This window comes from Carettochelys insculpta, chromosome 1 (genome assembly GCF_033958435.1).
Source record: "Carettochelys insculpta isolate YL-2023 chromosome 1, ASM3395843v1, whole genome shotgun sequence".
NCBI classification, from domain to species: Eukaryota; Metazoa; Chordata; order Testudines; family Carettochelyidae; genus Carettochelys; species Carettochelys insculpta.
In genome coordinates this window covers 322,653,578-322,673,574 of record NC_134137.1, presented here as the reverse complement: position 1 = coordinate 322,673,574, position 19,997 = coordinate 322,653,578, and the positions used below count along the sequence as shown (strand labels likewise).

The following is a 19,997-nucleotide window of genomic DNA, read 5'->3' as shown; positions in this document are numbered from 1 at the left end:
GTATAGACATGCCCTCAGAGAATAGTTGTCAGTGGTTTTCAGTGAAACTAGAATGGCTTATTAAGTGGGTCCCTGAAAAGATCAGTTTCAGTCTGGTTCTGTTCAATATTTCATCAATGATTTACGTAACGGCATAGAGAGCACACATATAAATTTTGCATATGCTACCAAGCCGGGAGGGCTGCAAGTGCTTTTGAGGATAGGATTGAAATTCATATGATCAGAACAAGCTAGAGAAATGGCCTGAAGTAAATAGGATGAAATGGAACAAGAACAAATGCAAATTTGTCCCCTAATGAAGAAACAATCAAATGCAAACACTCCACTTGGGAAAGGACAATCAGTGGCACATATAAGAAATGGGAAATGACTGCCTAGGAAAGAGTACTGCAGAAAGGCATATGGGGGTCATAGTGGATCACAAGCTAAAAGTGAGTCAACAAAGTAATACTTTTGTCAAAAAAGCAAACACCATTCTGGGATGTTAGCAGTAAGTGCTGTAAGACATACATGAAAAATAATTCTTGTTCCGTACTCTGTACTGATTAGACACCAACTGGAGGCCAGGATGAACCTCTTAATCTCTCAACTGGCAACTTCTAAGTACAGGGCAAGTGTAGACATAGCCTTTCTTACGCTCTCATCCCTACCCCTTTACTCCTACTTGTTATAATATTAACATAGACTTCCACCCTGCTTAACTTTAAAAAACATGAGCAGTAACATTGGAGTCAGCACCTACTTGTGCTTAAAGCTAAGTGAATGTGGAAGTGCTTGCAAGATCAGGGCCTTGACTTGTAAGGTCTAACGGCTGTGTCTACATTACCACCTTCCTTCGAAGGAAGGATGGAAATGAGGCTGTTCAGAGTTTACTAATGAAGTGCTGCTGTGCATAGGCAGCACTTCATTAAGCAAATCCCCCCCCGCACCCCCCCCCGCAACAACTCTGAAGTTTTAAACTTCAAAATTTTGAGGAGTAAGGGGACTTCGAAGTTGCCCCGGCACTTCAAAGTATCGGCGGGTGCACTGCGGCTAGACGCATGCCAGTACTTCGAAGTTTAAAACTTTGGGGTTGCCACAGGAGGGATTTGCTCAATAAAGTGCTGCCTATGCATGGCAGCACTTCATTAGTAAACTCCGAAGAGCCTCATTACCATCCTTCTTCAAAGGAAAGTGGTAATGTAGACACAGCCATAGTGACCTTACACAAAGTGACCCAGTCCTAGCTGGATCTTAGGATCATTTGGTAATAAGAGGAAGTTATTCAAATATAGCTGTAGAAAATCTGCTAAGTATGACAAAGACTAAAAAATACGCAGGCACTCAGTTCAATTCTTACATTATACTTTCCTTTCCTGTTTAGGTTTAAGACCTACACAGAGACACAATAAAGCTATATTTACTAACTGTGGCCATGTCTACCCCTAGGAAAAACTTTGAAATGGCCATGCTAATAGCCAAATCAAAAAATACTAACGAGGAGCTGAAATGAATATTCAGCGCCTCATTAGCATGCTGTCAGCTGCGGCACTTCAAAAGTGCTGCGTTTCGCTTGCATGCGGCTCATCTACACCGGGGTCCTTTTCAAAAGGACCCTGCAAACATCGAAATCCCCCTATTCCTATCCTAGTACAATTTCTGCTAGGTAAGAAGCTGTTCTTTTGGGGTCTCAGTGTTACACTACTGAAGTCCATGACAAACTCCCATTGACTGAAGTGGAGCAAGATAGGATCTGTTGTGAAGTGTCCTCTGGGAAAAAAACTAATTCCCTAGTCAAGTGTTCCTTGATCACCTGATAGGAATAAGGGGATTTTGATGTTTGCATGGTCCTTTCAAAAAGGACCCCTGTGTACACAAGCAGTGCACGAGTGAAATGTGGCACTTTCGAAGTGCCGTAGCCAGCAGCATGCTAATGAGGTGCTGAATATTCATTTCAGTGCCTCATTCGTACTCTTCAATTCGGTCATAGCATGGCCATTTCGAAGTTTTTCCTAAGTGGAGACGTAGCCTATGTGATGTGAACGTTTTAATGGTCTGAAAAGTGAAGGGGATTTTGCTCACATGGAACAATGTGGAACACTTGTCTAGGGAATAATTTTTTTTCCACAGAACACTTCACTACAGATCCTATCTTGTTTCACTTCAGTCAATGGGAGTTCGTCATGGACTTCAGTAGTGTAGCATGGGGACCCCAAAAGACCAGCAACTTACCCAGCAGAAATTGTGGTTCTTTAGATGTCATCCACCTGGATTCCATTGTTGGTGCACATGCCCCATAAACTTTAGACAGGAGTCTTTTGGACAGCAGTGTCTGTAAGATCAGCACTTCGGTCTCGGACATTCTCATGTCTCCCAGGGTATAAAGGGAAAAGCGGGCCAGCCATCCCTCAGACCTTTCGCTAATACATTCTCCCAGCAGTGTGGATGGGGGACAGGTGGGAAACTGATACAGACAATACATCTAAAAGAACCACAGTAAATGTAAGCTAAGTAACAAGGTAAGGTAAGACCACAGCAACATAAGGTAAGAAGCTCTTTCTTCTGTAGTGATTTTCCACATGGATTCAGCTCTTGGGAACTAAAAAGCAGTTTTGTAATTGTTTGAGTAGGACTCTTGGTACCCACATCCTCCACCAACAAATGACTTCAGGATAGCCCCATCAAAATGGGCATCCTATATGGAAGCCCTTACCAAAAGAACAGTATATTCAAAATATATGGATCATCAAACCACATACACATACCCTACATATTAGAGAAATACTGATGTTCTTCAAACAGGAAGCCTGAACACTAGTAAAATGAGCTCTTGCATGGTTATAGGTAGCTTTAACTTTGTTAAATCATAATATGTTCACAAACGGCATGGGGGCACAGAGAGTGAGGTCTTATGATACTTGTTCTGGTCTCATTCGATACATTCATCAATGGAGAGGACAGTACACTCACAAAACCTGTGGATAACACCAAGCTGGGAAGGATTACTAGCTATATAGGAAGAAAAAGATTAAATTCACAAAAACAAAAGGGGGAATAATTAGTAAGGCAGTAGTTCTGCTGAAAAGGTTCTGAGTCTCACAGAGGATCACAAATTGAATATGAGTCAATAATATGATGTGGTTGCTATAAAGGGTAATAACATTCTAGGATGTGCTAATAGAAACGTAGTATTCCCCAGTGCTTCCCAAATTTCTGTGTTTTCATGCATTTGTATACCCATTCTTACAAATAATATCTGATGACCTGCCTCTGGGAGCCTCAGCACCCAAAGTTTGAATTTGATTTTTTTATATTGGTTCTTATGGTTTGTAAATTATATACACTTTTATAGTAATTTATAAACTACTCTATTCTATATTCTACTTCTATTCTATGCAGGTTCTTTTATTGAATTCATTGCTGTAGAAGTTGAGCATCTCCAAGAAGTGCATTAAGCAATTTGTTGCATTAGTTTAATTTTATTTTTACAAAGTCAATTAACAAAAAAACTAAGTCTAGATTCTCAAAAATATTTAGTTTGAAAGTTAGACAGTCTAATACTTATAAGGCTATGGGCCTAATTCTAACCTTTACGCCCTCAGATGGTAGAGGTGAGGACAGCTGCAACACACAATGCTGGCCAAAATAACTTGATCTTGTGCATATGGGGAACATACACACCAGGAGTGGATTCCAATCGTTTGAAAAATCTAATATTTTCTACAATCAAAACTGCTATTTACACATTGCAGTACATAAAAACGATCATGAGTTTTATTCTACTTTTGTATAATTTAGAGATGAAATACAACTGCAGTATTTCAGTCACTGTTTGGCACTTCCCAACGTCCTGTAATGTCCTGATCCAGCGTCTGGGTTCATAAATACCAGCCATCTTTCATATTTGTATCTGCATCTAGATTCCAGGCCACATAACATTGCCATATGTTCAGAGCAGGCTCGTATCCATCAAGGTTACAAACTGTACCAGTTTATCTTAGTTCATTATACACAGGTATTACACTACTATCTTGCATTTGAATAGCAACATTTATATCAAGATTCAAAAGTAGTTTACAAACCTTCTTCTATGAAGACCCACTGAATCTTAACAAATGAGCAATTTAAGTGCCATTTTTGTGTTCAGACTATGCTAAGTCATAGTCTTAAGACATCCCTGCAAAATGACAACTCAACCTCTTCCTCCAAAAAAAAAAAAAAAAAAGGCTGCGTCTACACTGCACTACCCTTCCAGAAGGGGCATGCTAAAGAGTGAAGAGGGCGTTCAAATAAGAAGTGGATTTAAATATCTCACGCCTTATTTGTGTATTTCCACAAGATCTCACTTCTGGAAGAACCTTTTCTGGAAGCAAAAGCTGCCTTGTAAACAGGGTTCCTTTGGAAGGAAATCCCCCTTCCCCAACACTGATTGGCATGTCCCTTCCGGAAGGGTGGTGCAGTGCAGATGCAGCGAAAATGAACAAAAACTAAGTGATGACAAAAAGATAGTAGTTCAGTCTTCATAAGCTCGCAAAACAGTTTTATTTTAATATAGTGTTTTAAAACATTGTGTGAATTAAAGAAATAGGGATAATTATTTTGTTTTTAAATTTGATACGAAAGGAACAAACTATACTTTGTGCAGTCTAAGTTATGAGAAATACAATATTTTACTCAGCTCTTTAAATCATCTTCAGTTTTTTTTTCAACCTATCACATTGTTCTCTATTTTTGAATCTAAATGTTGTTATTTAGGCCCCAATCCTGCAATTTTACACACTGAGAACACTCATATGCTTAAATTTAAGCATGTGTGTAAGTGTGTGGCGATTCAGGATTTAGGGTGCTTCAGCAAGAAAATCCAGGAAACACAGAAACAGCCAAAACCTATCATCAAATCTAGTTGTCTGTCTAGCACAGTAGTCTGTCTCTGATAATGGTTATTACCATAATTCAGAGCAAGAAACAAGTACACCCATAATACACAACTGTGGAGTAACCTATAAATTTGCTAATCCTTGTAAGTCAGTGATCACTTTATAACCTGAAGCATAAGTGTTTCCATCCTTTACATATTTTAAACATAGCTAATATAACCACAGACATCTAATACTTTCTAAAAAAAACTTGTTAAGCTTCTTGACTCCATGATATGTTGTGGCAATGAGTTCCACATGCTGATTTTGGATTGTGGCTGGATTTACAAAAGTGCAATAAGGCATTAGGTGTCCAGCTCCAAACTGATATTCAGAGATTGGTATCTAATTCCCTTTGGTTTCTCTGAAAATCCCAACCTCTCTAAAAAAAGTAATTTTTAAAATTAAGGATTTTTTTCTTTTTATTTTTAGTTAACATTGTATTGATTTTGTATTATTAGGAATGGTAAACAAAAGTGCCTGCTTTTCATTCTCTATATTGACTTCAATTATAACCTGTCTTATTTGTCTCAGCTCTAAATGAAACTGTCATAATCTTTTCAAACTCTCCCCATACACAAGTTTTCCAGTGATACAACAACTTTCACTGTCTATCTCTCTAGCCTTCTATTTCTGTTGCATTTTTTTTGACATGGCGTGATAACGACTAACAATGTTGCATCTGAAGGCATATCAATTATCATAAATAGCATTAAAATATTAATATAGCTCTGTATTATTTTTGCAACTGACATTAGTGGGAGCAGGAGCAGGATCCTAAAATTACAATATAAGGAAGTCTGTCACCAATATCCTTTAATTTTATCTCCAACCAGGATGCATTAACCGAGATATTTCATACCAACCTGCCCAACATCATTAATTACTGCTGTAGTGTCTAAGTAAAATTTCTGGTGTCAACAATAACACTAATTAATTTCAGGTTCATGTATAAAAGTCATGACAAGTTCTATAATATAACAACTTTTAATATTTTACAAAAGAAATTCTTAACATTTCCCCTGTGAAAATACTGCTACTGAAAACCATAGAAGATTTATTACAATACAATGATTTCTCAAAGGTTATAAAACATTTCCCACAAGTGGTTAATCACAACATTTAAAAAAAAGAAGAAGCTGAAATATTAGGCTACATTAATAAAGCACATATTAAATATAAACACAGACAAAACCACAAAACATGTGTCAAACAAACAGGGGTTACCAGGTCACATCAACATAATAAATTATCAGACATATATTATAAATTATTTATTTTTAAGCTACACAGACAATATAGTATCAAAATGGATGAATTTACTCCGAATTTAATAAAACCAACATATACAAATCTTCTTGCTGGAATTTTGGAAATAACTATTTTGATCCATTTTAACCAAAATTGTGGGTATAGTTCATAATCTAGTGTTTCAAGTCCATTTTATGACATGTTCTGGATAGTGGTATACATTATCAGTTGACTTCTGAAAAGGTATTCCTTTTTCTCAGAGTTTGAAAGAATAAACAGTATAGGTTACCATTAAAGAGTTCAGTCAATGGGATATTAAAAATGGTGTAACAGTAATGAGGTATTCTGAAGTTTGATGATCTGAAGCAGCAGTGGTAGAGGTATAAGAATGTAGTTGGTTTTGAAAACCATGATTTCTGATCCTGAATGTCCTTTTAATATAAAAGGTTAACTTTAAGGATATAAATACACTTTATAGACTACAGAAGTGAACGCAGGCACCTTTATGAAACATAACAGACTCCGTGCATTAAAATAAAAGCAAATAAATATTTCTACTTATGATCCACTGGCCTACTCCTCCTCCTACAGAAGTCAATAGGAAAGTGGCATTGACTTTATTGCAAACAGGACGGGAACCTCAGTTTTTAAAACAATTATGTCAATTAATAAAAATAAAATAAAAATTACATTTCTTCTATGAGTGCAAAGACAGAGCTCTTCAATGGAGTAATTTTGGAGCTAATGATTAAAGGGAAAACCTGAATCAGTTACTTCTGTCTCCAAAGTTTAAAATATGTGATTGAATGATAGTAAATTATGCCATTAAAAAATCTTTAAAACACAAAACTAGTTATAGAAAATTCATCCTAATGAAGTCATGTGCATCAGTATTTGCCCAACAACTGAAGAAAAAACACATACTATGCCACTGATACATTGAATATGCTTCTAGAAGGGGTACATTATCTCATCTGCATAAATATTCTTACAATATACTTAACTTTAAAAACATAACTGTAATTTTGTCTTTATTTAAGGAGATGATAAATACATGATTAAGCTCTGAGCTACACATGAATCAGTTGATAAGAAAGATACCTGAACATGGACCAGATGCAGATGGCTCACAACCATGCAGGATGGTTACCATTCTTAAAATTAAACTTCCTAACACTTAGTTCCATTAATAAATGTTGAGATAGCACACTTTTTTCTCCTTTAAAATTATCTGAGCACTTAAATTAATATTTAATTTAATTCTAGGGTTTTTTTTTAAATCTATCATGTTGGCACTGTTCCAGTTTTTATAAATAAACATTCATTGAGTCAGAGAGGGGTTTTATAGTCTGAGAGAGAGACCTGAGTTCCTATTCCAAATCATGGAATGCACATATTTTGTCGTGGGTTTAGAATATCTAAGAGGAGTGCCCTAACCTCCAGGCTGTTTGCTATTCTGCACACCAGCTTGCTGAGCAGCCAGCTAACCCCCAGAATTCCCAACCCGCATAACCAACTGTCTTTTATGCACACCAAACTGGATTGAACTCCAGAAGGTAGTATAAATGAAAAACAGATCACAAGTGTCTCAAATACCTGAATTTGTAAGTGGCAGATGATAACACTTCAGAGTAGACACTTGGTATGGGATAAATCCAAAAAGAACTCAATATGTCATAGCCCAAACTTCAGTACAAGTTATATGTGGAAAAAGACTGGGGAATCAGGCCCAAAATTGTAAAAAGAGCAATATGATGATTACACTATACTTGAAAATTGTCAGACTAATATATTGCAAAAGTCATGCATGAAAATGTAGAAAATTAATTTTTAAGTAAGTGCCTTGGTTTTTTTAGTTTTGATATTTCAAAATTCAACATGTGAAAGTTTTCAACAAACTCTAATAGAAGGGTCAGTCTGAAGTTACAGCTGGCATCACTTGTTTGCAGAAGAGGCTCCCCCTCCTTCACAAGCAGGGAAATTAGAATGAGGGGAATGATACTTGCCTGTAGGCCTGGATGTTGCTACTAGAAGCAGAGAGCAGAGAGATACCTCTCTCCACCTCAGTGGTGTATGCCTTTTCAGTTTTGGTATTCCAGGCTAAAGCCATGATTCAGGAAAGCATCAGGAGAGAGTTAAGCACCAGTTTAAGTCCCACTGAAGCCAATGGTAAGCATGTAATTATGTGCTATATTGAACAGGGATGGACTTAAACATCTCGGTGTATTCTTGAACAGGAACCTACATTAGTAAACTTCACATTGTGATGAAAAACCCTTCTTGAACTTTTTGTGTAATAATTAAAAACAATTTTGAGAAGTGAAGGTGTACCTATGATACTCCCTTTCCAAACCTCCCTTAAGACAGACTTATCTGTCTTACATAGATTACATGAAGTTTAAATCCAGAAGGGACCATTAGGTCATCTAGTGTGACCTCCTGTATATCATAGGTCAGCACCACCAGTGAAGCACCTGAGAACTAGAAGGGTTGGTGCCACTACAAAGCCCTTGATCTATTCTGCCCACTCTTTGATCTCCAGCTGTGGTGATTCTCTAATGGTTCAAATAAAGGAGATTTAAAAGAAACCTTCCCAAAATACACTGAGGGGCAATAATCCTTTCCTGACCCACTATTTGTGGCCAATCAACTCACCTCCTAGCAATTTCCATTCTTTTTTTTTTTTCCAAAAAATAATAGCATACACTCTGGAGTGATGTATCCAGATTGTGATCAGCCAGCACTCTTGAATGAAATAAAAACCTGCCATTTTGCCTTTTACAAAGTAAAATCTAGCACATTGACAGCCCTCATCAAATAAACATATAACTATTTATGTTCATAGTTTCAGTATAAAAATCCTGAATGAAAAACTAAAACATATTGGATAGTTCATGTTGGCTGAAAAAATATTGTGACAGATGGCAGTTTGCTGCAGTACCATGGACAAACCTTACTGAAGCTAGGTCTATACTACCATGGAAGATCGACCCACTGAGGGTCGGTCTTCCAGGGTTTTGTTTTGCGCATGCACGAAATGGTGCCTTCTGGGATCAAAGTCGACCCTGGAACTCCTCACAAGTGGTGAGTATTAAGGAAGGGTGATGGGAGAAATGCTCCCCTTGACCTTCTTTCATACAGACATTGAAGTCGACCACTGACAAGTCAAATTTAGCTATGCAGTTGGTGTAGCTAAAATTGTGTATGGTAGTTGACTTAAATATACATATATAGAAATGTACCCCTCATAGAACTAGAAAGGTGACTGAGTCCAATCCCCTGCCCTCTTGGCAGGGCCAAGCATCATCCTTCTTTTGTTTTTTATTAACCTGTTTGCCCCAGATCCCTAAATGGCCCCTCAAGCACTGAGCTCATAACCCTGGGTTTAGCAGGCCAATGCTCAACCCACTGAGCTATCCCTCCCTTTGCATGGCTAGTATAGACATAACCTGAATTAAGTTAAATCTCACTGAAATAAATGTCAGTATATTTGCATTATATTCAAATACAAATGCTTATGCACTATTGTGGGAATACATGAAGACATAGTTAATACAATATGTGGGAAGTACTGTCAATGTAAAAATACACTACTAAACAAAGCAGCAGACATGACTTTCTAGGATGATGGAAGGAAAAGTCATGGCTTCTCCCCACCCTTCCTTACATACTGGTCAGAGAGCCAGTGAGGTGCGGTGGAGAAATATTCTAAGTGTAGCAGTTTTTACCAGTGCAGCACACAAGCACTGTGGAGTTCAAAGTCAGCTTTCTGCTTCTGAGACAGAACACCTCTGGTACTCCTCCAGGGCTTTGCAACTTTGCACCACTCCAACTAAGGGTAGTGCAAAATACACACAATCTCTTTAGCGGTCAATAATTCCAGAAAATGTGCATTCATGTAAGCCCGACTTAAAGGGTGATTTGAAATACTTGTACCATGTTTATAATATATTTCTTTTTATGTCCTGGATACTCTAAATAGCAGGATTAATACGCACTGTCAATATATTTAAATATGACTATACATTCATCTTAGGTCCCCTTACAGGTTTTGATGAACAACTCTCTGTCAGAGTGACATTCAGTAAGATATATGTTGTTGATGTCAACAGCACCACAGAACCCCAGTAGATCATGGAGTCTGGGTCAAATAAAGTTTGCTACAGGGTGGTAAAAAGTGCCATTTTAAACCATATGTGTTTTGAAAGATATAAAATACACTTTGTATCACTTGAGAGGTAAAATAAAATGAAAATCTTTGCAAAACCACATCACATATGGTTTAATTAAAAGAGCATTTACCTGGACCCCTCTTCCTCAACAGACTGGCTCTATGCTCCAGCAGGTTACTATCCCACTTATGACTGAGGGCATCCACCTACTGCAGTGCAGCATCATTCAGAAAACAAACTGGGAATAAGTGATTTCAGGAGATTAAAAAGGTAGAAACATTAGTCTTCTAGTCAGTGATATGCTAAAATTTCTGCTTACCCCTTCAGCACGTAATTCTACAGTTTAATAAAAAAAAACAAAACAAAAGCATATATTAGTATTTGCAAGACACCAATTAACATCTGGCAAATGGCTAAAGCAAGATTTACTTGACAGACATGTGGGCATCAGTGTAAGACAAACTCTGATTGCACAGTGGAAGAAAGAGAGGCTACTATAAATTATTAATTAAAACATCTATTTGGATTTATATTTGTACCAAATTTAGTTTATGACATTATTTTAAAATATTTTAAATTTGAAATCTGATGTTTAGTTTAAATAATATTTCCACATTCTTTGATCAAAAACACCAAATGAAATCAGCTTGTTGATATGAGTAGCATTTAACAGACTTGGGATCCTGGTCCTGCTCGCAATGAAGAGAATATGAGTTTTGCTACTGTTTTCAGAGGAGCTGGATCTAGATCCTACAGTGGTTGTCATTAATCACTTCATGATTTTTGCACGTTGCCTAATGAATGTTACTGTGGCATTCACAGCACAGGGAATACTACATAATCCCTTAGCACAGAGTATACTATGATTATTTCAGTAATGTAAATTATCTGCAAGTGTGAACTGTACAGATTTTAATGGTAATCACTGCATTTGATTTTACATAATTATAGACAGTGACATATAGGCAGGAGCTCTGTTTTAATTACATATACAATTATACAGACACCTTTAGTTAGTCACTGTTATATACACAAAAGTAAAACTTTATACACAACTTTACAAAATCTGCAGAGTACCGTACTGACTGATTACAGTGAAAACAAAACATGTGTGGAGGATATATTTGATGCTTAAATGTATCTTTGATTAGAATTTTATGGACAAGATATCTACATACAAGTATAGTTTCAAATATGTAGATAATATTACAGTATATATTAAGTTATTTATTTTAAAACTAAAATCCCAATATGATTGCTCTTCCTGAAGAACAAAATAAACTGTTAATCAGCACTATAATCCAGGATGAACTTTAAAATGTTTCTTATAATTTGTTTATTTCCTGCTGCCAGACAAGTCAAAGGAAGTTTGCCATTTAATTCAATGGGAGCACGAGCAGATACTTAATAAAACTAAAATGGGTATATTCCACACACAGTTTTGTCCCCTTGTGACAGAAAGAAAAAGAAAGAAAGAAAGAAAAGAGAAAATAGTGAATACTATCGTACCGATTGCCATGGTCCCCGTTGCCATGAAACATCCCCAGGGCAAGAACGCACATTACATTGTGCCACATTAGGAGGCTTGTCTAGAATTTCACAGTTTTGATCGTTCAGCATTTGGCCACTAGGAAGCTGACAAATCACTAATCTTGTCTTTATTCCATCTCCACATGTGTGAGTACACTAAAAATTAAAAAAGATAAGAATTCAGGTGTCTCATCAACAGTTTTCATATGCCAAATCAACGTTTGTAGAACCAATGAACTGTGATTACTATTTAATATTTTATTGTGATACAGTCTGGAAGCCTTAGTCAAAAGAACTTGGCTCCATTTACAAAGAATCAGCCTTTCTCCACACCCCTGGCCACCATGGCAGCACGCAAAGACTCTCCTGGCTCACTAGGGGCCCTGGATGACGAGTCTGAGGGCTCTCGGGGAGGGCACATACTTAGAGCTGGGGGGCGGGGCTGGAAGTGCCTGGCTCTGGGGGAGGGCATTTATGTATGCTGGAGGTGAAGGTAGCAAATAGAGAAAGATATCTAGTACTCCAGCCCCCTGCTTAAAGCAGGATCAACCCCCACTAAGTCATCCCACCCAGGACGTTGTCACGCTGGGACTTAAAAACCTCAAGGGATGGAGAATCCACCACTTTTCTAGGCAACGCATTCCAATGCTTCACCACCCTCCTGGTGAAGTAGTTTTTCCTAATATTTAACCTACACCTCTCCCTCTTCAACTTCAGACCATTACTCCTTGTTCTGCCATCTGACACCATTGAAAACAGTTTCATACCCTCCTCTTTAGAGCTCCCCTTCAGGAAGTTGAAGGCTGCTATTAAATCAGCACTCAGTCCTCTCTTCTGTAAACTAAACAAGCACAAATCCCTCAGCCTCTCCTCATAGGTCTTGTGCTCCAGCCCCTTCATCATTTTTGTTGCCCTCCACTGAACCTGCTCCAGCAAATCCACATCCTTTTTATACAGGAGGCGGGGGGGCGGCAAAACTGGACACAATATTCCAGATGTGGCCTCACCAGTGCTGAAAAGAGAGGGGAACAACCACTTCTCTAGATCTGCTCAAAATGCTCCTCCTAATGCACCCTGGTATGACATTAGCCTTCTTGACAACAAGGGCACACTGTTTACTCATACCCAGGCTTTCATTCACCATAACCCCTAGGTCCCTTTCCGTTGTACTGCTGCTGAGCCAGTCGGTCCCTCAAAGGTCATCTAGTTCATGCAGCTGTATCAGAACCAAGCATATATATAGCTTGTCCTTAAAAGCCTGCTCCAGTGAAGGGGTTTCCATTATCTCCCTACATTACCTGTTAAAGTACTCACCATCCTCTTAGTCAGAAAGATTTTTCTAATTCCTAACCTAAACTCCAACCCCTCAGTGCAGATTAAGCCCATTATTTCTTGTCCTATTTACAGGGCACATAGAAAACAGAAGAACACTGACCTCTTCTACCATACTCCCCTGTTTTTTATTCTCGAGACTACACATCTAGTTTATTTTAAACCTTTCCTCATAGGTCAGGTTTGCTAAACATTTTGTTGCTTTTGTTGCTCTCCTCTGGACTTTCTCCAATTTATCCATATTTTTCCTAAAGTGTGGCATTAGGAGCTGGACACAGTATTCCAGTTGCGGCCTCAGTGCTAACAAACAAAGCAGGACAATTACTTCTTGGCTGTGTTTACACAGACAGCTTCTGTGGACAAAGATCACTTTCAATAAAGAAACCCTGGCAAAACTTCCGTCCACAGATAGAGGCAACACACAAAACAAGATCAAAAGAGCAATCCACTCTGTTGACAGAGAGCAGTCAGATTGCCCTGTCCTCTCTCAACAGAATGGCGGACTGGAAGCTCTGCAAACAGGGCTGCCCGGGGAAGTGGAAGCCCTCTCTGCAGACAGAAGTGTCTACACGGGCACTCTGTCGACAAAACACGGTTGACAGAGGCACTGTATCTGATCAGGGAAAGGTATAACGCTGCCTGATGAACAGCTGAATTTTGTCAACAAGCTCTCAAGAGAGCACTTTATCCGTGTAAACACTCAACAAGTTTTGTTGACAAAAGCTCAGTTTTGTCAACAGAAGCTGCCCGTGTAGACATGGCCCTTGTGTCTTAAATATAAATACTCCTGTTAATACACCCCAGTATGCTATTAATCTTTGCAATTGCGTCACATTGACAATTCATATTCAGTATGTGATTCACTGTGATCCACTGTGATCCCAAACCTTTTCTGGAGTACTTCTACCTAGCCAGCTATTCCCCATTTTGTAGTTGCATCTTTGATTTTCTTTTTTCTCCTAAGTGCAACACTTCGCACTTGTGTCTACTGAATTTCATCTTGTTGATTTGAAACTAACTCTCCCATTTATAAGGTCATTTTGAATTCTCATCCTGACCTCCAAAGTGTTTGCAGGCCTTCCCACTTGGTGTCATCCACTAAATTTTCTAAGCTTGCTCTCCACTCCATTATCCAAGCCGTTAACGAAAATATTGAACAATACTGGACCCAGGATCCTCAGCGACCCCACTAAATAGAGCTTCCCAGTTTGACAGCAAACCACTGATAATATTTTGAGTACAGTTGTTTAAATCATTTGTGCACTCATTGCAATTTCACATAGACAATATTGCTCTAGTTTGTTTATGAGAACAACTGTGACAACTTAGGTACAAATGAGCATGGTTTGATCACATTTATAATCCGCAAGCAAAATAATGTCCAGAAAAGTAACGCAGGTTGCACCCCCTAAAAATGGCACTCTCAAGTTCTGCAACATCCCTGGTCTGGCATGACTAGAGATGATGCTGGACCAGAGAGCCCATGCAGGATGGCATGCTAGAGCTGGCCTCCCAAGCAGGTCCATGTGAGGCAGCTGTGTGGGGCATGAGTCAAAGTTCCCTGGGAGTTGCGCAGGGCCAGGACTAGAGCCGATGTCCCTGGCATCTGTGCAGGGCCAGGGCCAGAGGACCAGGAAGCTGCTAGTGGTAGAGAAACCTGGCCAGAGAGCTAGTGGCAGTGGCAAGCTCTGGCTGGAGGACTGGGGAACAAGTGGCGGGAAGACATGACTGGATGGCCAGCAACAGTGACCAGGGGACAGGGAGGCATTAACCTCCACTGGCCTGGCAAAATCTAACAGCTACGATATGAAAAGTGAATACAGGAAGGTTGAACTAAAAGATGAATGGATTGTAAAGCCAGAAGGGACTGTATGATCGTCTAGTCTGGTCTTCTATATATCGTAGGCCATAAGATTTCCTTTTCATATGGTAGCTGTTAGAGAATGATTTTAGAGGCAACTCTTATCCCACCCAAATCACCCTTTTAGAAAAGAAAATAATTTTAAATCTCTCCTGGTTCAAAACACTATAATGGAGCACTGAATTAAGGCCATTTTACAGCAAATCCTTATTAGACTGATGAATAATTGCTATGTGTCAGGCAGCTTTTCAGAGCTAGGAAGTCATCTACTGCTTAGAGATATGATGACCAGAAGCCAATAATTAACAGAAACTAGCATGCACTTTTATAGGAAATTCATGCCACACAGGCTGGATTAATCACTGAATAAATTGCTTAATCATTGTGAAGACAGTGGCAGATAAAAATTCATTGGCCATGTCTACACTAGCCAAAAACTTCAAAATGGCCATGCAAATGGCCATTTCGAAGTTTACTAATGAAGCGCTGAAATACATATTCAGTGCCTCATTAGCATGTGGGCGGCTGTGGCACTTCAAAATTGACGCAGCTCATCCAGACGGGGCTCCTTTTCGAAAGGACCCCGCCTACTTCGAAGTCCCCTTATTCCTATGAGCAGATAGGAATAAGGGGACTTTGAAGTAGCCAGCGCCCTTTCGAAAAGGAGCCCTGTCTGGACGAGCTGCACAGTGGCGAGCCGCGCTAATTTCAAAGTGCCGCGGCCGCCCGCATGCTAATGATGCGCTGAATATGTATTTCAGTGCTTCATTAATAAACTTCGATATGGCCATTTGCATGGCCATTTCGAAGTTTTTGGCTAGTGCAGACATAGCCATTGAGTTTGAAAATGTTTGAGCCTTTTTAGATTGGTAAAAAAGATTTTCACTTTCACATATACCCAAATAATTATTTCACAAAATACTCAAAAGGTTCATAAATACTTTTTTAAAAATTGTGAAATCATCTTACTTCTCCCCAGTTTCCATAGTTCCATTGTGGACAGGGTCCAGAATCACAGCTCCTTGACTCTGGTGGCTTTGTCGTGTCATCACAGTAACTAGCACTTCTTCCATCCTCATCTTGACACACTACAACTCGACGCTGGAATCCACCTGCACAAGTACTAGAGCACTAGTAAAACAAAAGACAAATATACATTTTGTTTAGTTGAGCAAGCACTGCAATGTAAAATATACTGCATAAAAGAACTTGAAAATAAGAAAGCTAGAAATGGGCACTGAACTATAAACTAAACCCCCTACAATTTTTTACAAGTTCTAAACATTTGAAATGTTAAAAATCAAAATAACTTGTGTTTGATTAAACTTATTAAAATATTGCTTTTAAAATGAAAATGAATATTTAAGCTTAACAAATAGGAACTACACTACAATGTCATTTTTAGAAAAGTTTAAAAAGGTTAGAGAAGATTCTAATGCATGCAGAATGATAAGCATACTAAATACATTTTAATAGTTTACTTACTGCTCCCCACGGTCCTGTTCTCCACTGGTTTCCTCCAACAGAAGGATGGCTCCATTGATTTACTTTATCTTGTGGGTTATGACTCTTGCGTATGGGAGGGTAATCTTGTTTTGGAAAATGGCTTGGATGGTCATGCGTTTTAGGAATATGACGGTAAACTGGCAGACATGGCGACATGTTACACTCTTGCTCTTTGGAAGGACGGCTTTCAGGATCACAATAATTCTCTTCAACTTCTTGATGGTAGTTCATACAGACAACTTGTCTTGTTGCTATTCCATTATCACATGAAACTGTGCACTGACCAAAATTTAAACACAACATTTATGATACAATATAATGTCAAAAACAGTAACTACAGATATTCTTACTCACTTTTGAAATTAATAAAAGTATTATTTATTTTTTCAGGGCACAGACAGTTTTGCCATATACACCTACACAGCACTCAGAACAATGAAGACCCAATTCTAATCACAGCCTTTGGGTACTAACACAATATTAAAATGCAACAACAACAATACTTACAGGTGACCAATTTCCAGCTTGCCACTCTCCACATGGAGTAAAACAGTTTGAAATCTCAGCTGGTTTGGGTAAGTGTTTACAGAGTGATTCATCAGCAACTTCACCACGAGAATCCCTACAGCTCACGTAGCGAGCACGGTTACCCCTTCCACAAGATGCAGAACACTGTAAAAGAGAACCAGTTTCTACCAGATTACTCAGACACTGTCACTTTCTTTTATTTACATGCAAAGTTACAACTTTAATCCCAGAACTCTTCAGCAGTATAGCTGTTTAAACCAAAAGCATCAATAACACTTTTAGAATGAGAAATGTGTATTTTCACTCTCCGTGGCCATGTCTACACATGCCCCTCTCTTTTGGAAGGGGTGTGTTAATGAGGTACTTCGGCACAGGTTAATGAGGCACTGACATGCATATTCAGTGTCTCATTAGCATAATGGTGGCCAGTCACACTTCAAAAGTGCCACTTTTGAAACGCAGACTGCATGTATAGATATGCGTGCTTCCCAATTCATTTTGGGAATAAGGGAATTTCTAAGTGTGGCGCTTATTTCCAAGTGCCCACGTCTATACAGCCAGTCTGTGTTCTGAAAGCAGCACTTTCGAAGCACAACTGGCTGTCATTATGCTAAAAAGGCACTGAAAATGAATGTCAGCACCTCATTAACCTGTTCCAAAGTGTCTCATTAAATGCCCCATCCAAAAGGGAGGGGCATGTGTAGACACAGCCTACAAGTTTAAAAACTCGCAAATCATTTTTTGCACAAACTATCTCCCAAAATTCATCTTTTGAGTGAACTCAGCCTAAAACATGTCAGCCTGAAAGGTAAAATTTAAGTTCTAAGCACTGTAAAAAGACACAGAATGGGAATTTTTATGCAAGATTAACTATATAATTAGCTACCCCGCCCACTCTAATATATTACATACCGGGGTCCATGATCCATATCTCCACTGAGTTCCCTTCCCTATAACAGGGAGCGATGTTGTCCATAATTTTGTGGTTTCTGGGCAAGGGGCCATATCACAGTCCTGTGAAAAAAAGGAGAATGTAAATCTTAAACACATTATTTTCAGAACTGCAAAAAGCAAAGCACAGCACCATTATATTATGGTAACACTATTGCTCAGTAATACTGTGTTCTCTATTTTACCACAGCCTTACTCAACAGTATTTAAAAGAACAGTTGCTTACCCCAAGGGTATACAAAGTGGAGGGTGAGCCCCTTCAAAGGGGCATGAAATTTCCTAAGCGGGGGCATAGCCTGTGAGTTGCTGGGTCTCAGGCTCATACATCTCATGAAAAAGGTTGAAACAAGTTACTATTTTAGGTATGTGCCAATTAATGAAGTTTTTACATTCTACATACTTACTTTCTTACATCCGCCAAAAGGGGTTTTTTAGACATGTTGAGGGAGCTGCTAAATGCAAGGATGAAAAGTTGGGCCTTATATAAAAAGTTTGCTCACCCCTGGCTTACCCCATAGCAATTATTGTTTTTCAAGATGCATTGTCCACACAGATTCCACTCTCAGATAGATTCACAAAAGGACTTACAGTCCTAAGTACCACATTTTGGCACCGTTAGTAGTCACAAAACCCATGTTCAGCTGCTATGTATATTTTTGCAGCACAAGTTCCCTAGGTGCCTGTTTCTCTGCCTTGTAGGCATTTGGGTGCCTAAGCCATATACAAACCGGCACAAGATGAGCACTGACTCATCTGTGGGACCTGATCTACTAGGTATGCTCAGAAGTCACCTATCTCCATACAAAACAGCCAGGAGGAGGAGGAGCGTCTTTGTAATTTAGCCTAGCTAAGGGAGTAATCACTTAAGATGTGGGATACCACCAGTTCAAGACCCCCTCTGTCTGATGAAACAATATCTCAATAAGAAGTTGCTACCACTCTGTTAAATACCCTGCTTACTGGTTCTCAAACTTTTGTACTGGTGACCCTTTGCACATAGCAAGCCTCTGAGTGCAACTCCATTTACAAATAAAAAACACTTTTAAACGTATTTAAACCCATTACAAATATTTAACACAATTATAAATGGTGGAAGCAGAGAAGGATTTAGAGTGCAGATTGATAGCTCATGACCCCTGCCCCCCGTAGTAACCATAAGATGTCTTGAAGGGCCTTGTTCCCCGGTTTGAGAACCCCTGCTCTAGCCTGCGGAATATTCTGGTGACATTCTCCTTCAATTCTCCTGTTGAAGCTATTACAATTTGGATAAATTATTTGTCACTGGGCCTAAGAGAGAGAGAGTGAGAATAAGTCAATAACCTGTGGGTAGGGCATTCATCTAAGAGGTGGGAGACCCAGGCTATCATCCTCCTGTTCTAATGAGTCTTGTAGAGAGGGTATAATATAATGGGGTTTCTGGGCACAGCTAAAGAAATAAATTCAGGGTAAAATTGCCTAAATCCGTGCCACACCCAGCCCAGGCTGTGATTTCCTTCTCTCAAAGGTAATCAAACCAGCCACAAAAGCACCTCTACTGGCCACACTGGCCAGCAAGCAAACCCATAGATTTCCCAGCTATCTCAAATACCCAGACCAACAATCCTCCACTCAGGTGAGAGGTTCTTAAAACCTATTTCACCAACTCTACTACTCTCTGGATCATCACCTTGTCGTGGTGAGCAGGCTTATCCATTCCAATGAACCTGAGAGCAATACTGTAGGGAGTCTTGAACTCCCAGAGGGATCACCCATGGCATCAAGATCAAGGGAGAGGGTCCAGACAAAGAACAATCATAAAAGTCCTCACCAGCAGAACAGGGGGAAGTAACAAAGGTAATGCTACGACGACTGTGAAGGCAGATGAAGGCAGCAGTGTACGGGAGACTCCCAGTTGTTGCAGAGTCCGTGCCTTTGGACCTGAGCTTTCTATTTGTCAAGAACCGTGTGCTGACTGCAGTGCAACAGTCCTCC

The 19,997-nt window shown here is 39.1% G+C and overlaps 1 protein-coding gene across 5 annotated transcripts in view; it reads right to left on the bottom strand.

Annotated features, from left to right (window-relative positions):
- Positions 1–19,997, bottom strand: part of ADAMTS20 (ADAM metallopeptidase with thrombospondin type 1 motif 20) — a 224,147-nt gene that overhangs the window by 93,713 nt on the left and 110,437 nt on the right. For all 5 annotated transcript variants that reach the window (XM_075014383.1, XM_075014373.1, XM_075014364.1 and 2 more), the window contains 5 exons: positions 17,988–18,089; positions 17,055–17,219; positions 16,527–16,826; positions 16,011–16,172; positions 11,828–12,004 (listed from right to left, as the gene is read on the bottom strand). In XM_075014383.1, coding sequence (XP_074870484.1) covers positions 11,828–12,004; positions 16,011–16,172; positions 16,527–16,826; positions 17,055–17,219; positions 17,988–18,089 — 906 coding nt within the window. The remainder of the gene's footprint in view (positions 1–11,827; positions 12,005–16,010; positions 16,173–16,526; positions 16,827–17,054; positions 17,220–17,987; positions 18,090–19,997) is intronic.